This window comes from Bombina bombina, chromosome 1 (assembly GCF_027579735.1).
Source record: "Bombina bombina isolate aBomBom1 chromosome 1, aBomBom1.pri, whole genome shotgun sequence".
Taxonomy (NCBI): Eukaryota; Metazoa; Chordata; class Amphibia; order Anura; family Bombinatoridae; genus Bombina; species Bombina bombina.
The window spans coordinates 609,922,992-609,947,208 of record NC_069499.1 but is presented as its reverse complement, the minus strand read 5'-3'; the positions used below and the strand labels follow the sequence as shown (position 1 = coordinate 609,947,208).

At 39.2% G+C, this 24,217-nt stretch overlaps 1 protein-coding gene across 1 annotated transcript in view; it reads right to left on the bottom strand.

The window, feature by feature from the left end:
* Positions 1-1,126: 1,126 nt before the first annotated feature.
* MID2 (midline 2) overlaps positions 1,127-24,217 on the bottom strand; it is a 563,817-nt gene continuing 540,726 nt past the window's right edge. The window contains exon 11 of the mRNA XM_053698987.1: positions 1,127-1,880. Within this exon, the coding sequence (XP_053554962.1) occupies positions 1,472-1,880 (409 nt within the window). The 3' untranslated portion in view covers positions 1,127-1,471. The remainder of the gene's footprint in view (positions 1,881-24,217) is intronic.

Sequence of the window (24,217 nt, the reverse complement as noted above, 5' to 3'; positions counted from 1 at the left end):
AAAGTTATATAAGGTCTCAATTATATAGTTAAAGAGGACATGGGAGCAGGAGACAACAATTGAAGTGTTATTGAATATATATTCCAAATGCAGACCATATTGAAGCTGTTATGCCCATTGTTAGAGAACATATGGGAAACCTGTAATGCTACGGTCAGAGTGTTCCAGCCTGGCGATAGGGTTTTAGTTCTGGTCCCTACAGTGGAAAATACATTTTTGGCTACTTGGCAGGGCCCATATGAGATAATTGAGAAAGTCGATATTAAGTGGCTAAGGCATGCAGAGGGCTTTAACACAGATATACATACATATACATGTTATAATATGTATGTGTATATATATATATATATATATATATATATATATATATATATATATATATATATGATATATAAGCAATCAAAATACATAAATAAAACACAAAAACAAAAACTGCTACAGTGATAATTCTTACATATTTTATTTATAGAAATGTAACCATCGTCTCAACATTCAAATATCAACATCCTCCGATAAAATATTTCAAGTTTTTGGCATATTCTTCAAAATAAAATAAAATTATATTTAACATTTTATATGTATTTTGCAACAAAATTCCTATCCATAAATATATCATAAAACATTATGTTATGTATAGATAATAAGTTTTTATTTATATATACTGTATACATATACTGTATATATATACACATACATATATATATATATATATATATATATATACACACATACAAATATATATATATATATATATATATATACATACAGTATATATATATATATATATATATATATTACACAGGATAATATCCATAATTAAATAATTTCAAATAATTTAAATAATACAGTCTGGATCTTCAACCGTTATAAGATTTGAGATCTGTTTGCCACCTGAAAAGTTTCCACAAAGCTCTACAAATAGCATTAGTATTATCATATCATACACTTGTTTATATGTCAAATCTCCACATAAACTATCTTATAAAAATTACCCTTGATTTCATACTTTCTGGCTCTCTCTATGAGCTATACTATTGCAGGCTTTCTGTACATCACCTGCTGTGAAGATATTTTTGGATAGGAGTGACCACTATGTCTTAAGGTGTGCTTTAAGAAAAGTAATAAGTAAATGAGATTATTTTATTCATAGAGACATCATGTGTATTTGAATTATAATGTTTTGTGGAGTATTATTGGGTAGAAAATATCTGATGCTGTAGCAAGACTTCAATGTCATTAGTAGTTAGAAAGCTAAAAATGACCAACATTTTTCATATTGCTTACAATTCCACATCCATTATACAGTATATGTTTTCAAAATTCCTGTTATAATCCAGAATATAGTACAACAGCAAAGGATATTTGATAACATGTTATAGGGTAGAGCGTGGCTTGTACCAGCATTTCAACTCAAGTCTTATTTCAAATCCCATGGAATCCACCACCAAGCCAAAGGACTATATTCTAATGTTTATTGACACGCCTTCAGTCCAGAGACATAAGGTGACTCCTGAGGTCTACAGATACACTCGGATTGGTCAGACATAAACGCATCCATAAAATCTGGAGCAGGAAGACCTGAGAGAATCATCAGTGACTTGTTCCAGATAGTGAAAGTTGGGCATACAGGTAGGATAAAGGAGATCTCAAAGGTATGGAGATGTAAAGAGTTAGCGGGGTCATAGAAGGAGAGAGTATTGTTGTCGTAGTCTAAGAGGATACCTAAGCGCTTTAGTTGAGGATTTACATCTAATAAAGTGTCTTTGTTATTATGTCTTACAAGGAAGTTGTTGTTGCAACGAGAGAAGACCCATGATGAGATATTCTTTCCAATCCATTCATTCTTTGGAGCAGATTTATAGGCAATTCCCACTGCATACCTAGAATAAAGAAGCACAATTGTAATTAAAAAGGAGAAATTGATCCTTACCAAATTCAAAATCTGTAATAAACCTTTCATTTCCCTCTCTAATAAAGTTTATAATTCCTGAGTTTCTTGGAGATGCAGACTTAGTTTATACAGAGCAAGTTGTGACAGATTAATTCTTGGAAAGGTGTACACTTTCCAGTGACTCAGATTTAATTTCTCTTTACATCTTAAAGGGAAAGTCAAAATTAAACTTTTATGATTCAGGGCATGCAATTTTCAACGACTTTCCAGTTTACTTTTATCATCAAATTTTATTTGTTATCTTGGTATTCTTTGTTGAAAGCTAAACCTATGTGAGTTTATATGTTAATTTATAAGCCCTTGATGGCACCTCTTATCTCAGTTAATTTTGACAGTTTCACATCTAGACAGCATTAGTTCATGTGTGCCATATAGGTAACATTTATGCTTATACTTATTCCCGTGGAGTTATTTATGAGTCAGCACTGATTGGCCAAAATGCAAGTCTGTCAGAAGAACTGAGCTTTTTTGCCACTTGAAAATTGAAGAATTCAAAGAGATCTGTGGCGAGATCAGCACCATTGAAATTAATGTATCTCTCAACAAAACAATGTCCAATGCAAATGTCATCACTAAAATATTAAAAAAAAACATTACTAAACAAGCAAATTACCAAAGATTGTCTATAAGACAATCTTGTCAGCTTCCAAAAAGTGAGACACAGACGTGAGACAAACTGCTTTGGATCACCAACTACATTTTGATAAAAAAAAGTCTGACTACACCATAAGGACACTTCACAATGCCGACAGTAAGCCACACGTTCACTTTGTTTTAATAAATTATTTTATTTCACACCACAGAGAAATAGTTTATTGTGACCCCTATCATTGCAGCTATTTCCAAGATTGGAATGATCTCCTTTCCTTCTGTTGTGTCTCCAAACTCACAGTGACTCATGAAAGTTTTATGCTGCTCATCCAAGTGCTAAAGTGTATCTGTTAAGCTCTGGTTCCAGTTTTTGTATATACGTCTAGCTGGAAAACTCAGATTACTCCAGCCTGCTTCACGGCATTGCGCATAGTGCTGCATATATTATGAGTTTTTTTGCTTTCTTCCTCCTAGTGATTGATGAAATTTTCCCTATGAGGCACCTCTCTTTTTTTTGTCTTTCTACAGTTGGTTGGTATATCAGGAGTGTTATAGAGTATTGCCCTAGTGTGTGGAAGAATATTAATCAAATTGGCATTTTTCTTGTATATGTGATTGGAATTGCCTATTTATAGTTTGTTACTTTCTATGGTCTTTGGCTATAGCTATAGCATCCTACTTATAACAATACTATTTTTTAGTGTTTGACTATATCTTTGTTTGTTAGTGTACTGTCTCCCAGTTTTTATATTTGTACTGATATAGTTCCTATATAGAGTATTATATGTTGTTTCATGCTAATGCGCCCCCTAGTAGTCACCCTAATGGTTTCTACCTCTTTTCTTTAGAGAGTGAATATTGTCTCATTAACATAACAATTAATTCTAAATACACTTAAAGGGAAATTCAACCCATATTTTTCTTTCATGATTTAGAAAGAGCATGCAATTTAAAAACACGTTTCTAATATACTCCCATTATCTAGTTTGCTTAATTCTCTTGATATCCTTTGCTGAACAGTGATTGGTGGCTACACATAGATACCTCGTGTGATTGGCTCATCCATGTGCAGTTCTATTTCTTTAACAAAGGATATCTGAAGATTGAAGCAATTTAAATAATAGAAGTCAATTTGAATGTTGTTTAAAATTGCATTCTCTATCTGAATCGTGAAAGAAAAAATGTGGGTTTTCATTTCCCTTTAATTTACAATTTTCACAAGTGGCAATCTTTCTCTTTATGCGTATACAGCACTGCTTAAAATTAAAAGGACATGAAACTCAACAGTTTTCTTTCATGATTCAGATAGAACATAACATTTCAATCTAATTTCTTGTTGACTTTCAGATTTGTATTATTATTGTATAGTGATCACGCTGGATAGAATGGGGCTAGCTGTGGGCTTTCTGGGCATTACAGAGATGTGGTAAGGAGTTACCTTCAACTCAGCCAAGCATGCAGAATCCATAAAGATTCTATTGCACTTGTGAAGCCTCTGTTCTCATGGTCAAGTCTGTTTCAAAGTGGACAATGTTGTCTTGTTTTTTTTCTTTTTCTTCTATTTCTCTTTAACTGTTTTCAAGTTTTCTTTTTTGCATATGTAGATTGTTTATAGTGGGAGTTTTTATTTTATTTTGTTTGGTCAGTTTTATTTATGAATGAATTTATGAATCAGTAAATTTTGATTTGTGATATTAGTATCATGATTAGGTTTTATTGAATCTTCTTTAATAATTGTGCTAAAGATTAATGTACAATTTAGGCTCTGCTCCACTTTTTTTCCTAAGAAAAATTTCTATCTGCCATTGATTTAAAGCTAGCAAGAACTAAATACTTCACCCAGCTTATTCTCTTCCAAAGGGAAAATAACTTTGAAAATATATTACCCACATACTGTTAGACGAACAGAAGGATGTGCATACTCAGCAGGGATTGTGCTTGTGGGTTCTTCTATTAACTAGGAAAAACAGATTTCCCTCATGCTGGAACCTACTAAACATTATGAACACCTTCACTGAAAGAACATTTTTTTATTTTACGCTTAGAAAGCCTGAAGTGCTATGTACCTTATTAAAAATGAATGTCTGAGGACTGCACGCTGCATGTTAAACAGACTGTGTGTGAGATTTTAAAGAAGAGTTGACAGCATCATTGTAATTGGAGTTGTCAGGAACCAACTGACCACGTACTTTGGGACCCACAGGGAAAGCATAGAGCAGGAATCACGTAAAGCCATTAAAAGTTATAATAATAGGTTCAGACATGCATTCACTGGGTGTTAGGTATAATGCTGGAGATTCAGACCCCTTTGAACTTATTGGAACAGTAGAAGAGACAGGATGTAGACTATGCTATGTGGACACTTTACTGCAGGCTTTAGGGCCTAGTTCAATTAAAACTTAAAGGGAGATGAAAACCCAAATTGTTTCTTTTATGATTTAAAAGGAACATACAATTTTAAACAACTTTCCAATTTACTCCTATTATCTAATTTGCTTCATTCCCTTGATATATTTTGTTAAAAAGCAAATCATTAGCTGCTGATTGGCGGCTGTACATAGATGCCTTGTGTGATTGGCTCATCCATGTGCATTGCTATTTCTTTAACAAAGGATATCTGAAGAATGAAGCAAATAAAATAATAGAAGTAAAATGTAATGTTGTTTAAAATTGTATTCCCATATCTGAACCATGAAAAAAAATATATGTTTTGTGTCCCTTTAAAGGGACACATGCATTTCAGAATTTGAAATGATCCTTTATGGCTCTAAATTATGTTTAGAAAGGCAAAAAACTTTTGCTAATGGTGGAGAGACTAAAATGAAAAAGACAGGAAATTCCTAGCTTGGAATGTTCTACAATGGAAACGATCAACTTTAATTCTGCTTTGAGGTAACAAAATATTTTGGCTGCATTTGTTCATTCAATATTAATGTTAATCATTTTCGAACATTTTGACAACCATTTAAAAAAGCATTTGCATTGTTATGTTAACTTCGTTAAAAAAACATTTCAAACTTAATTCAATTTAGTCTATGGAAAGCAACATTTAAATGTTACATACACATTCATTGTTTATAAACATTCCGAGGTAGAAAATTCACTATTTTGAATATTTGTTTCTACTTGATATCAAATGTTATAATCATATAATAGTAAATGTAGCATTCATTATATTTAAACAGTCAGTTATAGAAAAAGAATGACCTTCTGAGCATTAATTGTATCATTGCCATGTTATTTAGCAGACATTGGACCTTAATTAATCTGTTCCTTCATCTTTCCAAGATGTATTCAAAGGTTTAATATTTCAATTCAAAAGGCTATGGGGGGAGCACAAAGGTAAATTTGAAAATACCTTGTAGTGATCATTGAACACCAGGAATTTCCTAGATTTTTCACAAATGAGACATTTGAGTTACAATCGGTTGAGTCAAGAAGATGACATAAACAGGCCCATTTATCAAAGGGCTTGCGGACCTGATCCGACACTGCGGATCAGGTCCGCAAGACCTCGCTAAATGCGGAGAGCAATACGCTCTCCGCATTTAACATTGCACCAGCAGCTCACAAGAGCTGCTGGTGCAACGCCGCCCCCTGCTGACTCGCGGCCAATCGGCCGCCAGCAGGGAGCTGTCAATCAACCCGATCGTATTCGATCGGGTTGATGTCCGGCGATTCCTGTCCGCCTGTTCAGAGCAGGCGGACAGGGTTATGGAGCAGCGGTCTTTAGACCGCTGCTTCATAAGTTGTGTTTCTGGCGAGTCTGAAGACTCGCCAGAAACACGGCCCTTCAAGCTCCGTACGGAGCTTGATAAATGGGCCTGATTGTTTATTATATTTTTTAGCTACTTTGAAAACTACTGTAGTAATTTTTAATGGAATTTGGGACAAATCTCATGACCTCCTAGCTTTCCAAAATAAGCATATACAGATATAAGAAGAACAATAAATAAATGAGATTTTGTGAGCATGCATAGGTGTTGTTTTCATTACTCCATTAATATAACTTTTAGACCCACATTAGGAGTTATGTAAACCAGGAGATTTTGTTATGCTGATCTTGTATATATATTTTCCTTTTTTACCTTCAGCTGTGTAGTACTGGCCTAGACAGACAAAATAGCTGACTTACCACACAATTTTAAATATTAGCTTTCACCTAGATTACGATTTTTGCGCTAAACAGGGTGCGAAACTAACTCCAAAAAAGTTGCGTTATTTCACTCTCCATAGTGCTGCCAATACGAGTTACTGAAAAGCCTCCTTGTGCTTGCGATATGGTGGCGTTAAGCTCCATACCGCACAAAATCCAAGGGCTGCTTTGACATGCTCATCCACGCTTTCCCCCAGAGATATCAATGGGGAGAGAGTGTTAAAAAAAAAAAAAAACACCTGAAGTGCGGAATGAAAAATCTCCGTAACGCAACCCCATTGATGTCTATGGGGAAAAAAAAGTTATGTTTAAACCTAACACCCTAACATAAACCCCAAGTCTAAACACCCCTAATATGCCACCCCCGACACCGCCAACACCTAAATAAAGTTATTAACCCCTAATCCGCTGCTCCCCAACATCTCCAAAACTATAATAAAGTTATTAACCCCTATTCCCCCACTCCCTGACATCGTCGTCACTATAATGAAGCTATTAATCCCAATTTTGCCACTCCCCGACATCGCTGACGCTATAATAAAACTATTAACCCCTAAACCTCCTGCCTCCCACATCGCCGCCACTAAATAAACCTATTAACCCCTAAACCTCCGGCCTCCCACATTGCCGCCACTAAATAAACCTATTAAACCCTAAACCTCTGGCCTCCCACATAGCCGCTGCTAAATAAACCTATTAACCCCTAAACCACCAGCCCCCCTACATTGCAAAACACTAAATTAAGCTATTAACCCCTATCAAAAATCTAAAATTACAAAAAATAATAAACATTAAATTACAAAAAATAAAAAACACTAAGCTTAAAAAAAATAATAAACAAAATGATCAAAATTAAAAACAATTACACCTAATCTAATAGCCCTATAAAAATATAAAAGCCCCCCCAAATAAAAATACCCCCTAGCCTACAATAAACTACCAATAGCCCTTAAAAGGGCCTTTTGTAGGGCATTGCCCTAAGTTAAACAGCTCTTTTACCGATAAAAAAATACAAAGCCCCCCCAACAGTAAAACCCACCACCCAACCAACCCCCCAAAATAAGAAACCTAACTCTAAAAAAAAACTAAGCTACCCATTGCCCCTTAAGGGGCATTTGTATGGGCATTGCCATTAAAAGCCCATTCAGCTCTTTTACAAAAACCCGAAGCCTTAAAGGGACAGTCTACAACAGAATTTTTATTGTTTTAAAAGATAGATAATCCCTTTATTACCCATTTCCCAGTTTTGCATAACCAACACAGTTATATAAATACACTTTTAACCTCTGTGATTATCTTGTATCTAAGCCTCTGCAAACTGTCCCTTTTTTCAGTTCTTTTGACAGACTTGCAGTCTAGCCAATCAGTGCCTGCCCCCAGATAACTTCTCGTGCACGAGCACAGTGTTATCTATATGAAATACGTGAACTAACACCCTGTAGTGGTGAAAAACTGTTAAAATGCAATCTGAAAGAGGTGGGCTTCAAGGTCTAAGAAATTAGCATATAAACCTCCTAGGTTAAGCTTTCAACTAAGAATACCAAGAGAACAAAGCAAAATTGGTGATAAAAGTAAATTAGAAAAATATTTAAAATGACATGCTCTATCTGAATCATGAAAGTTTATTTTGGCCTAGACTGTCCCTTTAATCTAAAAAATAAACCCACCCAAAAAACAAACAAACAAAAAAACTAACTGTTACAGAAGCATTAGTTATTTTGTTGTGAAGAACTTATTTCCCAGCAGCAATGCCTGAACCAGCCAAGCCAGCGCCTAAGAAGGGCTCCAAGAAAACTGTAACAAGTATCATTTCATAAAGGGTTAACTCTGTTCAATTTTGAGAAAACTATTTTCTGAGGCAGGTTTCCTAGCATATTGTGTACTGTAATTAAGTTTATGTGATAAGCATTCACTGCTGGGTGATAAGAAGGACTCAATTGTTTTCTTGTGTGTACTTGTTATCTGCGGTGGCCTGTCACAAGGGCGTTGTCTAAATGTGTGATGGGGGATTTTATGCTTCCCCCCCTGGGAGTGCCCTGTGTGCATATAACCTAAATAAAAAGCAGGCTGGGCATCCCAGTCCTCAGTTCTTGGTTGTCCCTCAATCGCAGCGTTGACTCGTTTTTGTGGGCAGAAGGGTATCCTAGCTGTACTACAGCTAAGGGGGATTATTCTACATTTGCGAGACTCATATAGAATACTATGGAAAGCAGCTTCTCCCCTCTTCAGCAATAGGAATCCAGGCTACTAAGCGGTCCATCTCTCAGCGAGACTAAGGGTAACCGTAACATTTGGCGGCAGCGGTGGGATTTTTCCTGGATTTCCTAGGAGAGGTACAGAACGGATGGAGAGCGCTTACGAAAAATTGAAGCGTACAACCCTAAAGGATTTACTTGAAAGCAGAGGGGGGTACGCCAGCAACCGGCCGAGGAGAGAGCTGATCGCAGAATTGACCGAACTGGATCAGAGCTTCACAATGGCGGAAACACCGACCACGATTAGTGACGAAAAAACCAGGATTGTTCGGGAGAGGCTCTCACTGTACGGGCCGAACCCCTCCATGGAATTGGTACAGCAGTTGATGGCGGAAGCTGACAAGGATATACGAGAGACTCGAGCCCACAAACTCAACCTAGCGAACGCACACCGCAATGCTGAAGCCCCGCAGGTAATCATCCCTGTCGAAAATGCTGGGAGGCCCAAGATACCCTATGCGGCATTTCGACCCTTCCTAGAGAGCGAGACAGGGATTGATGAATATTTGGCGGACTTCGAAAGGCAATGTGCCCTGCACCAGATTCCCAACAGGGAGTGGCCCATGATATTGTCTGGGAAACTATCCGGGCGAGCCCTGGAAGCCTTTCGTACTCTGGGTGCTGAGGAAGTGACACAGTATGAGCTAGTTAAGGAGACACTGTTGCGACGGTACGCGGTAACTCCGGACGCGTATCGCCGACAGTTTCGGGGCACGAAAAAGAAGCCTAACGATACCCATATGGAATGGGCGCACCGAATGCGGAGAGTGGCAAATCACTGGATGAGCGGAAGTAAAGCGGTGACTGGTGAGGAAATTTTACAATTGTTTCTCTTAGAACATTTTTATAATGGCATGGAACAGCAAGGGAAGGAATGGCTGCGAGACAGGCGACCTTCTACCTTAGAAGAAGCAGCCAAATTGGCCGATGAACATTATGACTCCCGTCTTCACGAACCCATGAACTACCGAGCTCCAGCACGAGTCGAACCCAAAGAGGTTTACCGTGCACCCCCTCGTGCTGAATTCCGAGCCCCGGTGCCCGCAGGGCCCGCCCGACACTCAGGACCACCCAATAACAGCTCTGAGCGTCCCAGACCAACTTGCCACCGATGCAAGCAACCAGGGCATTTCATGGCTAGCTGCCCCCTTAATACGCACCAGACACCCAGGAATTACAATTACCCCTCTGGGGCATATCGTCCAGCCCGGACCCTCTGTGTTAACCAAGAGGCCCCTATGGAGGAATATTTGGGGCCGCTTCACGAGGCGGACCCTGTATATGCTGCCTCAGATAACCGCCAGCACCATCGGCAGAAGGTATGGCTCGAGGGGCGATCTACCGAGGGATTGAGAGACACAGGGGCTACTATCACGCTGGTACAGAGTCATTTGGTGCCAGAGCACAAGCGATCTGGACAGACTGTGGCCGTTAGAGTGGCGGGGGGGGATGTGTACAAAATTCCAACAGCTAAAGTGCATCTTGATTGGGGAGCGGGAAAGGGGGCTGTGAACGTGGGCATAATGGATAATTTACCTGCCGAAGTACTACTGGGCAACGATTTGGGCCCCATGACTTCTGCCTATGCTCCAGTATGCCACAACGAGGCGGACCCAGTGACTACACGGGCCCAAGCCCGGACGGAGCGAGAACTCTCACCAGTGCGGGAGACACAGGTAAGACCTACCCCGACTTTGCCTGACATGTTAGGCCCCATACCCTGGGACACCCCAGATGCTTTCGAGACAGAGTCTAAGACTGACCCGACCTTACAAAAGTACCGGGAACGAGCAGAGACCGGAGGGGGCGGGGCAGATAACGAAACATTCTTATGGGAAAAAGGGAAACTATACCGCTGGACAGAGAAAAGGGGACAGCGTAGGCGACAGCTGGTAGTGCCCCACAAATACCATCAAGAAATCCTCAAGATAGGCCACGACATCCCCTTAGCAGGCCACCTAGCCGTAACCCGTACCCTACACCGCATTACTCACACGTTCTTTTGGCCAGGGGTACACGCTGACGTTAGAACTTACTGTAACACCTGCGATGTGTGTCAACGAGTAGGAAGGCGAGGCGATCACCCTAAAGCCCATCTAGTAAATATGCCCATTGTAGAGGAACCCTTCAGCCGGGTTGCTATTGACCTAGTGGGACCACTGGCTACCCCTAGTCCCTCCGGTAAGCGCTACATTCTTACCGTAGTGGACTACGCTACCAGGTACCCAGAGGCTGTCGCCCTATCCAACATACAAGCGGATACGGTAGCGAATGCACTAGTACAGGTGTTCTCCCGGGTAGGATTTCCAAAAGAAATCCTATCCGACCGAGGCACCCAATTTACGGCTGAATTGACCCAACAACTCTGGCAGGTTTGCAAAATTAAGTCCCTCCTGAGCTCCCCATACCACCCCCAGACGAACGGGCTGTGTGAGAGGTTCAATGGGACCCTCAAGCAAATGCTCAAGACGTTCACTCAGGAATACCGAGACTGGGAACGCTTCCTGCCGCACCTCCTTTTTGCTTATCGGGAGGTGCCCCAGGAAACGACAGGGTTCTCTCCCTTCGAGTTGCTCTACGGAAGAAAGGTACGGGGACCCCTAAACCTGATCCGGGAGCACTGGGAGGGAGAGATGGAGACTGACGGTGTCCCCATTGTGCCATACGTGCTGGAACTCAGGGACCGAATGGAGCAATTAGCCAAATCCGTGCGGGCTAATCTCCAGTCGGCCCAGAGAAGACAGAAAGTATGGTACGATCGGGGGGCCCGAAAGAGAATCTTTACCATAGGACAAAAGGTGTTAGTACTTAAGTCGGTGAAGACAGACAAATTGCAGGCGTCCTGGCAGGGCCCCTACCAGATCGTAGAGAAAAGGGGAGACACCACTTATGTGATAGCTAGCTGCCACGACAACAATCTTAGAAAGACATTCCATGTAAACATGCTCAAGGAATATTTTGAGCGACCAGAGAACGTGACGGCCGTATGTTGTTCCCCTCAGGAAGGCCCCGACAGTCTACCCATTCCAGACCTATTAGAAAAGAGTCTCCCCACAGGTATAGTGGCTCAGGTTCAGATAGGAGACCGACTTAGCCCCACTGAAAGGGAGCAGCTCAACCAACTCCTACAGTCCAAACACCTCACCTTCTCCCCGAAGCCAGGGTACACTACTTTAACCACCCACCAGGTAGATACTCCGGGACAAGCTCCCTTGCGCCAGGCTCCGTATCGAATCCCTGAAGCAGTTAGGATAGGAATGAAGAAGGAGATCGATGAGATGCTCCAACTCAGGGTAATTGAGCCCTCCGATAGTCCCTGGGCCTCCCCAGTTGTCTTGGTGCCCAAGAAAGATGGGACCACCCGGTTCTGCGTAGACTATCGGAGGCTCAATGAAAAGACCGTGACGGGCGCTTACCCTATGCCCAGGGTAGACGAGCTACTCGATCGTATAGCCAGGGGAAATTACCTGACCACTATTGACCTCTGCAAAGGTTACTGGCAGATTCCCCTGGCCCCGGAGGCTATCCCCAAGTCGGCATTCGTCACCCCATTCGGCTTATATCAGTTTAGGGTAATGCCGTTTGGGATGAAGAATGCCCCAGCTACATTCCAGCGCTTGGTAGATAGGCTCCTGGATGGCTTCCAGAGTTTTGCTTGCGCCTACCTGGACGACATAGCGATCCACAGTGAGTCCTGGGAGGACCACTTAGCTCACGTAGGAATGGTTCTGGATCAGATCCGGGCTGCTGGCCTGACTCTGAAGCCAGAAAAATGCCACTTTGGGATGGCCGAGGTACAGTACCTGGGTCACCGGGTGGGGTGTGGAAAGCAGCGACCAGAGCCAGCCAAGATAGAAGCTGTCGCCAATTGGCCCACCCCCATCACTAAGACTCAGGTCCTAGCCTTCCTGGGCACGGCAGGGTACTATAGACGGTTCGTACCAGACTACAGCACACTTGCCAAACCCCTGACTGACTTGACCAAGAAGAACTTACCTCGACAGGTCCTGTGGTCTCCCCACTGTGAAACGGCTTTCCAGGCTCTCAAAAATGCTCTAATTAACGCTCCTGTCTTGGCGGCTCCAGCCCTTGACAAACGTTTTATCGTCCATACAGATGCTTCCATGTTCGGGCTGGGAGCCGTCCTCAGCCAAGTAGGCGAAGATGGAGGGGAGCATCCAGTTGCCTACATCAGCCGGAAGCTCCTGCCCCGCGAAGTCAGCTATGCAGCGGTCGAAAAGGAGTGTTTGGCTTTGGTGTGGGCATTAAAGAAATTGACTCCCTATTTATATGGGCAGGAGTTCACTCTGGTCACCGACCATAACCCGTTGGTGTGGCTGAACCGGGTCTCTGGAGATAACGGCAGGCTATTACGTTGGAGTTTATCGTTGCAACCCTTCAATTTCACCATTACTTACAGACCTGGGAAACAGAATGGCAACGCCGACGGGTTGTCCAGACAAACCGACCTCAGCCCCGCATAACCAGCGGTCTGGACAGCCTTAGTCTGCCCCGAAAAGGGGTCAGACCGTGTCTGCCAGAGTGTTCCACAGAAAGGGAGCACTGTTACAGAAGCATTAGTTATTTTGTTGTGAAGAACTTATTTCCCAGCAGCAATGCCTGAACCAGCCAAGCCAGCGCCTAAGAAGGGCTCCAAGAAAACTGTAACAAGTATCATTTCATAAAGGGTTAACTCTGTTCAGTTTTGAGAAAACTATTTTCTGAGGCAGGTTTCCTAGCATATTGTGTACTGTAATTAAGTTTATGTGATAAGCATTCACTGCTGGGTGATAAGAAGGACTCAATTGTTTTCTTGTGTGTACTTGTTATCTGCGGTGGCCTGTCACAAGGGCGTTGTCTAAATGTGTGATGGGGGATTTTATGCTTCCCCCCCTGGGAGTGCCCTGTGTGCATATAACCTAAATAAAAAGCAGGCTGGGCATCCCAGTCCTCAGTTCTTGGTTGTCCCTCAATCGCAGCGTTGACTCGTTTTTGTGGGCAGAAGGGTATCCTAGCTGTACTACAGCTAAGGGGGATTATTCTACATTTGCGAGACTCATATAGAATACTATGGAAAGCAGCTTCTCCCCTCTTCAGCAATAGGAATCCAGGCTACTAAGCGGTCCATCTCTCAGCGAGACTAAGGGTAACCGTAACACTAACACTAACCCCAGAATATCTACTCATGGTTCCTGAAGTCTGGACATCCATCTCCATCCAGGTGGCGATATCTTCATCCATCCCGGGAGCGTCTTCTATCTTCATCCCGGCGGCATGGAGCAGAGCCATCCTGTGCGCAGCGTTTTGAACAGCCAATAGGATTTCAGAAGCTCTCATCTTATTGGCTTATTTGAATTTGAAGAATCAAATCAGCCAATAGGAATGCAATGTACACCATTTTGAAACAGCTACCTTGCATTCAACTTCAGTGTACGGCGGTGACTGCATGAAGAGGGCGCTCCGTGCAGGATGGGATCGGCTTCCAGGATGGCTCCACTCCGTGCGGTGGGCTTTTGTGTTAATACGTGTATATACATATATATTTATGTGTTAATATGTGTATATACATATATATTTATGTGTTATTATGTGTATATACATATATATTTATGTGTTATTATGTGTATATACATATCTATTTATGTGTTAATATGCTTTATATACATATATATTTATGTGTTATTATGTGTATATACATATCTATTTATGTGTTAATATGTGTATATACATATATATTTATGTGTTAATATGTGAATATACATATATATTTATGTGTTAATATGTATATATACATATCTATTTATGTGTTAATATGTGTATATACATATATATTTATGTGTTAATATGTCTATATACATATATATTTATGTGTTAATATGTGCATATATATATACATATATATTTATGTGTTAATATGTGTATATACATATATATTTATGTGTTAATATGTGTATATACATATATATTTATGTGTTAATGTTAATATGTATATATACATATCTATTTATGTGTTAATATGTGTATATACATATATATTTATGTGTTAATATCTGTATATATACATATATATTTATGTGTTAATGTGTGTGTATATACATATATATTTATGTGTTAATATGTGTATATACATATCTATTTATGTGTTAATATGTGTATATACATATATATTTATGTGTTAATATGTGTATATACATATATATATTTATGTGTTAATATCTGTATAGCAAACAAGAAAAAATAGGAGGGTACAGAGTATAGCGCAAAATGTTCAAGTCAATAAAAGTCAAAGCACAATACACTTGTTATGTGCTGGAATAGGAGGAGACTATTTGCCAGAAAATGCCTATCTTAACATAATAACCAGAAAGTTATAAGGTGACACGGTATATGATATCAGCAATGTTACTCAGAATTAGTCCAAAAATCTTCAAATGTACCGCCAAACCAGGGGCGTGTATAACCGCTACCAATCAAAAGTAGCGCAGAGTCACTATTGCAATAAAATATTCAATTGAATTGAAGGTTACCTGTCAGCTTTTCCTCTAATCCTCTCAGAAGGTGCGCCAAGCCGTGGGCGCAGGAACTGCTGGCTGACAGGAGATAACGATGCTTGTAAGAAATGTAGAGACTTACTCAGTCGAGCAGAAAATACCGGTCTCCGTAAAAGGCAAGCGTGCCCTGAGGAAATCACAGTTCTGGCTCCCGAGTAATCCGTCCATAGATGGTGTATCCCAGGAACTCCGGAAATGGCACTACATAACCAGGTGTAGGCGTATTGAAGGTGTGACACAGCTCCACCAATCAGAAGGAAGTATTCCCGGTGTCAGATGCTGGAACAAACGGCATTTCTAGCAATTGCTCAACTCCTAGGCAGGGGTGGAAGGCTCAAGTGCTGGTCAGCATACACAAATGGAAATAGAGAGATAGAGCCAATCCATTTATATATAAAACATAGTGTTTATTCGTCCCATCCAGGTAGTTAAAAGTTCATAATACACTCCACCACAATACATACAAATACCAGGATAAAAACAGCTGTGGACTAGAGCATACGCGTTTCGGCTTGAGCCGTATTCATAGCTTAACTGAAACTATCTAAGGAGTACTGTTAAGTAACCCCCATTCCACAGCCATTGGTTAAAATCAAAGTACTTAATTGAACACAGCTGTTTTAACCACCATATTGTAAAGTGTTGATTAACTAAACCTATTAAACCATAGTCAGAGTAAATTAGTACAAAATCACCCTCAAATATACAAAGCGAGCAATACATTGTGTAAACAATTGGATAGTTCAAAAGACATATTTTCCATTCAAAAGTTAAAATATTGTGACCTGATAGATAGACAACTTAGGAAAAAATGTCGCTATATATTAAAGTGCAAAACATTAGAAACATCGTCTACAGTCAAGAATATACATGCCTAATTATTTAAATACTAATGATTCATGTGGGAATCAAACCTGCAACCTGTCAGTCCCTAGGTGAGAGATCTAACCACTAGACCAGAGCTTTCCAAACTTTTCATGTTGGTGACACACTTTTTAGACCTACATCATTTTGTGACACAGTAATTAATTCAGTTGTACTAGCAAAAAGGAGGTTAAACTAACTTGTTTTAAAATATACGGACACATACATAAATTATATAATAATAATATGTATTTAGAAGTAACAGTATGTATGTGCAAGAAGAATTTAAAAAAAAGTTTAATAACACCACTAGCTACTTACTATTTTAATGAGATTTATGAGGTTGATGGGATGAACACAATTTCTGAATATTTGGTGGAATATTAGATAAAGACACTCGCATTTTATCATCAAGCATTTTTACGCTTCCAACTCCTATCCATATATCAAGAGCAGGAGCAGCAATGCACTACTGGGAGCTAGCTGCAAAAAAACCTCTGACTTCAGCTCAGCGTTTAAGCTGCTGCCCTCAGAGCTCCGCGAGCCCTACTGACTACTGCCCGCGCTGCAAACTCACTGCTGTTCCACTCACTGACTACACATGCAGTCACAAGCCAATTAAGGAGACTACACGTGCAGTCAGGTGCCAATGTGCCGCCAAAGCCGCCAATGGGAATAGTTTCAGTTCCCACTGAGCTGCACCAATTGGTTAAGATGATCTGTGACCCACTAGGTATCAATCATGTGTCAACCATGTGATATGCGTAGCAGGCAGGCAGAAAGTCAGAAACCAAAAACATTTTTTTTTTTTAAATTACATTTAAAAAAAATTGTGCTGAAGCAGGGACACACCTACACACTGCTGCCGACACACTAGTGTGTCCCGACACACAGTTTGGAAAGCACTGCACTAGACTATTCTAACATATTGTGAAACTAATATGTATAAAGAGTATGTTGAATTTCTTTCCCTAAAGTATATAACCACTGGGAAATACTCTCTCACTAGAATAATGTTAGTACCTGGTGGGAATCGAACCTGCAACCTGTTGGTCCCTAGGTGTAAGATATAACCACTGGGCTACCCTAGAATTACATACGTATGTATACGATTGAAAAAATGCTTGGAAAGGGAAAAAGTGATATCATGTGGGTATTTATCTTTATCCAGATCACTAGGCGGGGGACTAGAAGTAGGAGCAGAGACACCCGCTCTACTAAGGTGTCATCTTAAAATTATCACTGTATATGGAGAATTCTCATACCCCATCAAATTTGTTAGACTTAATGTCAAACTTCAATTCGGGATTGTTGGTGGTACTAGTTAGGTAACACAAAATATGGAAGAAAGCATGTGATGTATACAAGCTACCTCATTTAGCAGTGTGATACCGTCTGGATGACAGAGATAAAAATCTCTTAAACAGCAAACCAATTTAAACTTGCCAGTGGTTAATAAGATCGATTGTACTAATTTACTCTGACTATGGTTTAATAGGTTTAGTTAATCAACCCCTAATCCGCTGCTCCCCAACATCGCCAACACTATAATAAAGTTATTAACCCCTATTCCCCCGCTCCCCGACATCGTCGTCACTATAATGAAGCTATTAATGCCAATTTCGCCACTCCCCGACATCGCTGACGCTATAATAAAACTATTAACCACTAAACCTCCTGCCTCCCACATCGCCGCCACTAAATAAACCTATTAACCCCTAAACCTCCGGCCTCCCACATTGCCGCCACTAAATAAACCTATTAAACCCTAAACCTCTGGCCTCCCACATAGCCGCTACTAAATAAACCTATTAACCCCTAAACCACCAGCCCCCCAACATTGCATAACACTAAATTAAGCTATTAACCCCTATCAAAAATCTAAAATTACAAAAAAATAATAAACACTAAATTACAAAAAATAAAAAACACTAAGCTTAAAAAATATAATAAACAAAATTATCAAAATTAAAAACAATAACACCTAATCTAATAGCCCTATACAAATATAAAAGCCCCCCAAATAAAAAAAAAACCCTAGCCTACAATAAACTACCAATAGCCCTTAAAAGGGCCTTTTGTAGGGCACTGCCCTAAGTTAAACAGCTATTTTACCGGTAAAAAAAATACAAAGTCCCCCCAATAGTAAAACCCACCATCCAACCAACCCCCCAAAATAAGAAACCTAACTCTAAAAAAAAACTAAGCTACCCATTGCCCCTTAAGGGGCATTTGTATGGGCATTGCCATTAAAAGCCCATTCAGCTCTTTTACAAAAACTCAAAGCCTTAATCTAAAAAATAAACCCACCCAAAAAACAAACAAACAAAAAAAACTAACACTAACCCCAGAATATCTACTCATGGTTCCTGAAGTCTGGACATCCATCTCCATCCAGGCGGCGATATCTTCATCCATCCCGGGAGCGTCTTCTATCTTCATCTCGGCGGCATGGAGCAGAGCCATCCTGGAAGCCGATTCCATCCTGTGCGCAGTGTTTTGAACAGCCAATAGGATTTCAGAAGCTCTCATCTTATTGGCTGATTTGAATTTGAAGAATCAAATCAGCCAATAGGAATGTAAGGTACACCATTTTGAAACAGCTACCTTGCATTCAACTTCAGTGTACGGTGGTGACTGCATGGAGAGGACGCTCCATGCAGGATGGGATCGGCTTCCAGGATGGCTTCACTCCGTGCGGTGGGCTTTTGTAAAAGAGCTGAATGCCCTTTTAAGGGCAGTGAAAAAGAGCTGAATGCCCTTTTAAGGGCAGTGAAAAATAACTGAATGCCCTTTTAAGGGCAATGATCATACAAATGACCCTTTAGGGGCAATGGATAGCTTAGGATTTTTTTAGAGTTAGGTTTTTTATTTTGAGGGGTTGATTGGGTGGTGAGTTTTACTGTTGGGGGGACTTAGTATTTTTTTACAGGTTATTGGTAGTTTATTGTAGACTAGAGGGTATTTTTATTTTTATAGGGCTTTTAAATTAGGTGTAATTGTTTTTATTTTTGATCATTTCTTTTATTATTTTTCGTAAGCTTAGTGTTTTTTATTTTTCGTGATTAAGTGTTTATTATTTTTGTAATTTTAGATTTTTGAATTTTTCTCATAGTGTTAGTTTTTTTTAAAATATGTAATTTAGATTTTTTAATTGGTAGTATTTTTTATTTTATTAGAATAGTAATGTTAGTTTAATTTATAGCTTAATGTTAGGTTTATTTTTATTTCACATGTAAATTTTTATTTATTTAAATATAGTTATATTGTAATTTTAATTAGGGGGGTGTTAGGTTTAGGGGTTAATAGTTTAATTTAGTGTTTTGTAATGTGGGGGGCCAGCGGTTTAGGCGTTAATAGGTTTATTTAGTGGTGGTGATGTGGGAGGCCCGAGGTTTAGGGGCTAATAGGTTTTTTTAGTGGTGGCAATGTGGGAGGCAGGAGGTTTAGGGGTTAATAACTATTATAGTGGCGGCGATGTTGGGGAGCAGCGGATTATGGGTTAATATATTTAAATAGTGTTGGTGATGTGGGTGGGCGGCAGATTAGGGGTTATTAGGTTTATTTAATAGTCGCAATGTGGGTGGGCAGCAGATTAGGGGTTAATAAGTTTTAAATAGTGTTTGCGATGCAGGAGGCGGCGGTTTAGGGGTTAATAGGTTGTTTTTAGGTGTTAGTGTACTTTGTCACAGTTTAGTTATGAGTTTTGTGAAACATATTTGTTTTGCAAAATCCATAACTACTGGTCTCAGATGACGGTATGGATCGTGTCGGTAGGCTACTATATAGCAAGATTTTTAGCCTCAATGCACAACCTGTAATACCGGCGCTCTGAAAAAAAATTTAAGTGCGGAATGGACGTTGCGTTACCGGCTGAAATGCTTGCGGTATAGCTATACCGACACAACTCGTAATATACGGTTCCATTTTTTCAGTGTTAACAGCCGTACTGCAACACTTGTAATCTAGCCATTTGTTAACCCCTTCACGCCTTTCGGATGTTGCTTGTCATCCTAAAATCACTGGGCTTTAACGCCGAAGGATGGCATGGAACATCCTAACTTATAAGGAGTTCTGTAGCCTCCCCCTTTTGATGAACGCAAGATCGAACTGGGGGCGTGCCTTGCAACATAGGCAGTCCCCCAGGTTCTAATACCGGCCTTAAAAGCATGTTATTGCGTCAGCAAACATGTTATTTCATTATTGCAGCAAGTGTTTAAATCTGAACTTTGCTCCGATGTTAAACACAGGTGCCGGACGTGAAGGGGTTAACTAATATGATCACTGAATGTTATTATAATAATAATAATAATAATAATAATAATAATAAAAATACTTTAAACATTCTACTTTGCATAGACATTTATGAACACACATCCCCATTGTATATGATGAAACATGAAACTTTCTATCTAAGTTATGTTTTACATAAACAACTGTAACTGTAAGTGGCTAAATATTGCAGGGGATTGAGCACCTTGCTATTAAACTGAACTAGACTGATTCAAGTGTCCCTCAAGGACATTAATACTTGTTTTTGTGCTTTTTTATCTTAATTGTCAGAGGTCAGAAAGAAATGCCCTCAATTAACAAAGAGATTCAGAGTTACTTTCTCTGCAAGGCTTATAAACAAACAAAATGATTTACACAGTGTTTGCTTGTAAACATTCATCATTTAACCCGTGACTAGTCTAGTATTGACAGAAAGTATGTGATTTCATAATGAAGTATAAAAGTACTGAAGGATCTATCTTTTGTCCAGATAGCATAGTAAATATCATATAATTTTAAAATGAACAGGTATGTGTTTCTACGGCTTATTTATACAATGTATGGGTTCAAGTTACCTTAAAGTGAAGGTAAACTTTGATAAATGAATACCCGGTTTTTAAAAATACTATTAAGAACAGGCACTTTCATTCATCAAAGTTTAGAAAGCAGCTGTTTTGTTTATAAACTTACCTGTCTTCTTTTCACAGCCAGAGTAGCTTCCCCCACACGGGGATCCTCTCTTCACACGTCAGCAATGACTAATCCAGCTTCCTCCAATCACGGATTTCCCCCCAGGGGAGTCATTGCCTGAGGCCATGCCATTATTGGAGGAAGCCGGATTAGGGCCTCCAAGGGAATGAATGTTCAATCAGACCTAATTAATTGTTGGCACAGAAATGGTCAATTCAATACCTAGTCCATACATACTGTGACACTTAAAGGGACACTGAACCCAATTTTTTTCTTTTGTGATTCAGATAGAGCATGCAATTTTAAGCAACTTTCCAATTTTACTCCTATTATCAATTTTTATTCTTTCTCTTGCTTTCTTTATTTGAAAAAGGAGGCATCTAAGCTATTTTTTTGGTTCAGAACCATGGAAAGCACTTTTTATTGGTGGGTGAATTTATCCACCAATCAGCAAGAACAACTTAGTGTGTTCACCAAAAATGAGCCGGCATCTATACTTACATTCTTGCATTTCAAATAAAGATACCAAGAGAATGAAGAACATTTGATAATAGGAGTAAATTAGAAAGATGCTTAAAATTGCATGCTCTATATGAATCACGAAAGACAAATTTTGGGTTCAGTGTCCCTTTAAGGATAGTCACTATATTCACTGTAAATATATTGTTAATATTAGTTATGTGTTCATTTTGCTCACCAATTACACTCTATTTTGAGTGTAAAAGAGAGCCAGAGAGGGCACTCTATATTTACAGAGGATGGTATAATTAGGTTGCTCTACTACTTTTGTGTACACACTTGAGTATAAATTAGAGAATGCTTTTACTGTAGATTTATATACACTTTTAGAATTGTGTATTACTGGAGTTGTGGTGAAACAGGTTACAGATTGTGTTTATTAGTTACATACATATGAAATGGTAATACTTTGTATATATAGGGCAGATGTGACATAAATTGTAATTTACTTTGATCAGATCACAAGCGATAAACAAGCATATAACCCCCCCCCCCCCTCTTTTTTGGTTGAGGTAATAAATCAATGTACCCATTCATTACCACCCCATTTGGGTAGGGAAACTAGATGATTTTCCTCTGTATACCTGTAGTGAATGTCATATATGGTATAAATAGTATATTTCAGTGATATTTCTTGATTGTACACCTATTCTGTGCCTGCACACCTTTTATATGGCATTCTAGATACATTCTATGCTTGGTGCTGTTCCCTATATGCTTACTGCCATGGGAGATATGTATTTACAATACAGCCCGGTTTTCTGAATGGCCACATTAGGTGTATCAGGATGTAAAGGGTTAAACTTGAATGCAAATGTTTTCATCAAAGATGATTTACCTAATTTAAGGAGGATGTGTAACCAGAGCAGCACGGTCTATGAGTAAGGTGGTAGCTGAAACGCGTAAGACCGCTGCTGCTCTGGAACCTTTTTTATGTGTTTGTTTTTATTGACGATAACGGATCTTCATTTTTTATCTGCTGCCCTGCCGCGCTTTCTTCTTTTTTGGTGAATGTGCTGCTAAAATCCTATTGGCTGTTCCAATCAGCCAATAGGATGAGAGCTTAATCCTATTGGCTTATTGGAACAGCCAATAGGATTGAGCTCTAATCCTATTGGCTGACTGGAACCTTTCAGCCAATAGGAATGCAAGGGACGCCATCTTGGATGATGTCACTTGCATTCAAGTTCCAGTTTACAGCGGCGACCGTATTAAAGAGGAGCTCCGCGGGCCGATGTCTTCTGGATGGACCTGCTCCGCGCCGGATAGATGAAGATAGAAGAGGCAGCATGGATGAAGACTTCACTGGATGGATGAAGATGGAAGTGGCGGCTGGGATAAAGACTTCTTGCCGGCTGGATGGATCCTTGGTTGGGTGGTGGGTTTTACTGTTGGGGGGTGTTTGTATTTTTTTTTTTACAGGTGAATGAGCTGATTTCTTTGGGACAATACCCCACAAAAGGCTCTTTTAAGGGCCATTGGTAGTTTATTGTAGGCTAGGGTTTTTTTTATTTTGGGGGGATTTTTTATTTTGATACGCTATTAGATTAAGTGTAATTCGTTTTTATTTTTGATAGTGTGTTTTTTTTCTCATAATTTAGTGTTTTTTATTTTTTGTAACTTAGCGTTTATTTTTTTGTAATTTAGTAATTTTTAATAGTAGATTTACCGGTAAATAATTTGAGTAGTGTTAGGGTTTTTTAATATGTAATATAGTTAATTTAATTGCTAGTTTAATGTGTTAATTAATAGTTTAGAATTAGTTTATTTTAATTCTACAGGTAAGTTTAAATTTATTTTAAGATACGGATGTTGTAATTTGAATGTAAAGTTAGCGGGTTGTTAGGTTTAGGGGTTAATAGCTTAATTTAGTTTATGGAGACCTTTTCCCCCATTTGAGCAAGAACTTTGGAATAATTTTAAGCTTTTTGAAATTTAATATAAATATTGTCAGACATAGATAAATTGCTTTTTCAAGGGTAAACATTTTTAACACAGTAAACATCTGGGCAAGACAATGCTTCAAATAATTTAGCGCATAATAACTTCCAAATGAAACTATTTAAATCTCTATTTATATAAAATTAAACTAATTATACTTTTATTTAATTTTTTTCAGGTTGGGATTTATTTAACAGTGAATATCATAGCTGCATCAAATCCAAGGGGGCTAACATTCAATTTTGAAATTATTTACATACAGATTAAATTCTCCATAAAACTGCTCAATAATGCAGCATCTGCTATTGCAGTAATATTTACAAAAACATATGCTCCTCCATCCACTGAGGAGCTAAAAATAGCCGTAAATAGCTAGTGACGTGAACAGAAAAACACAAAAAGAACATCTGGGTTTAGAACTAAATTG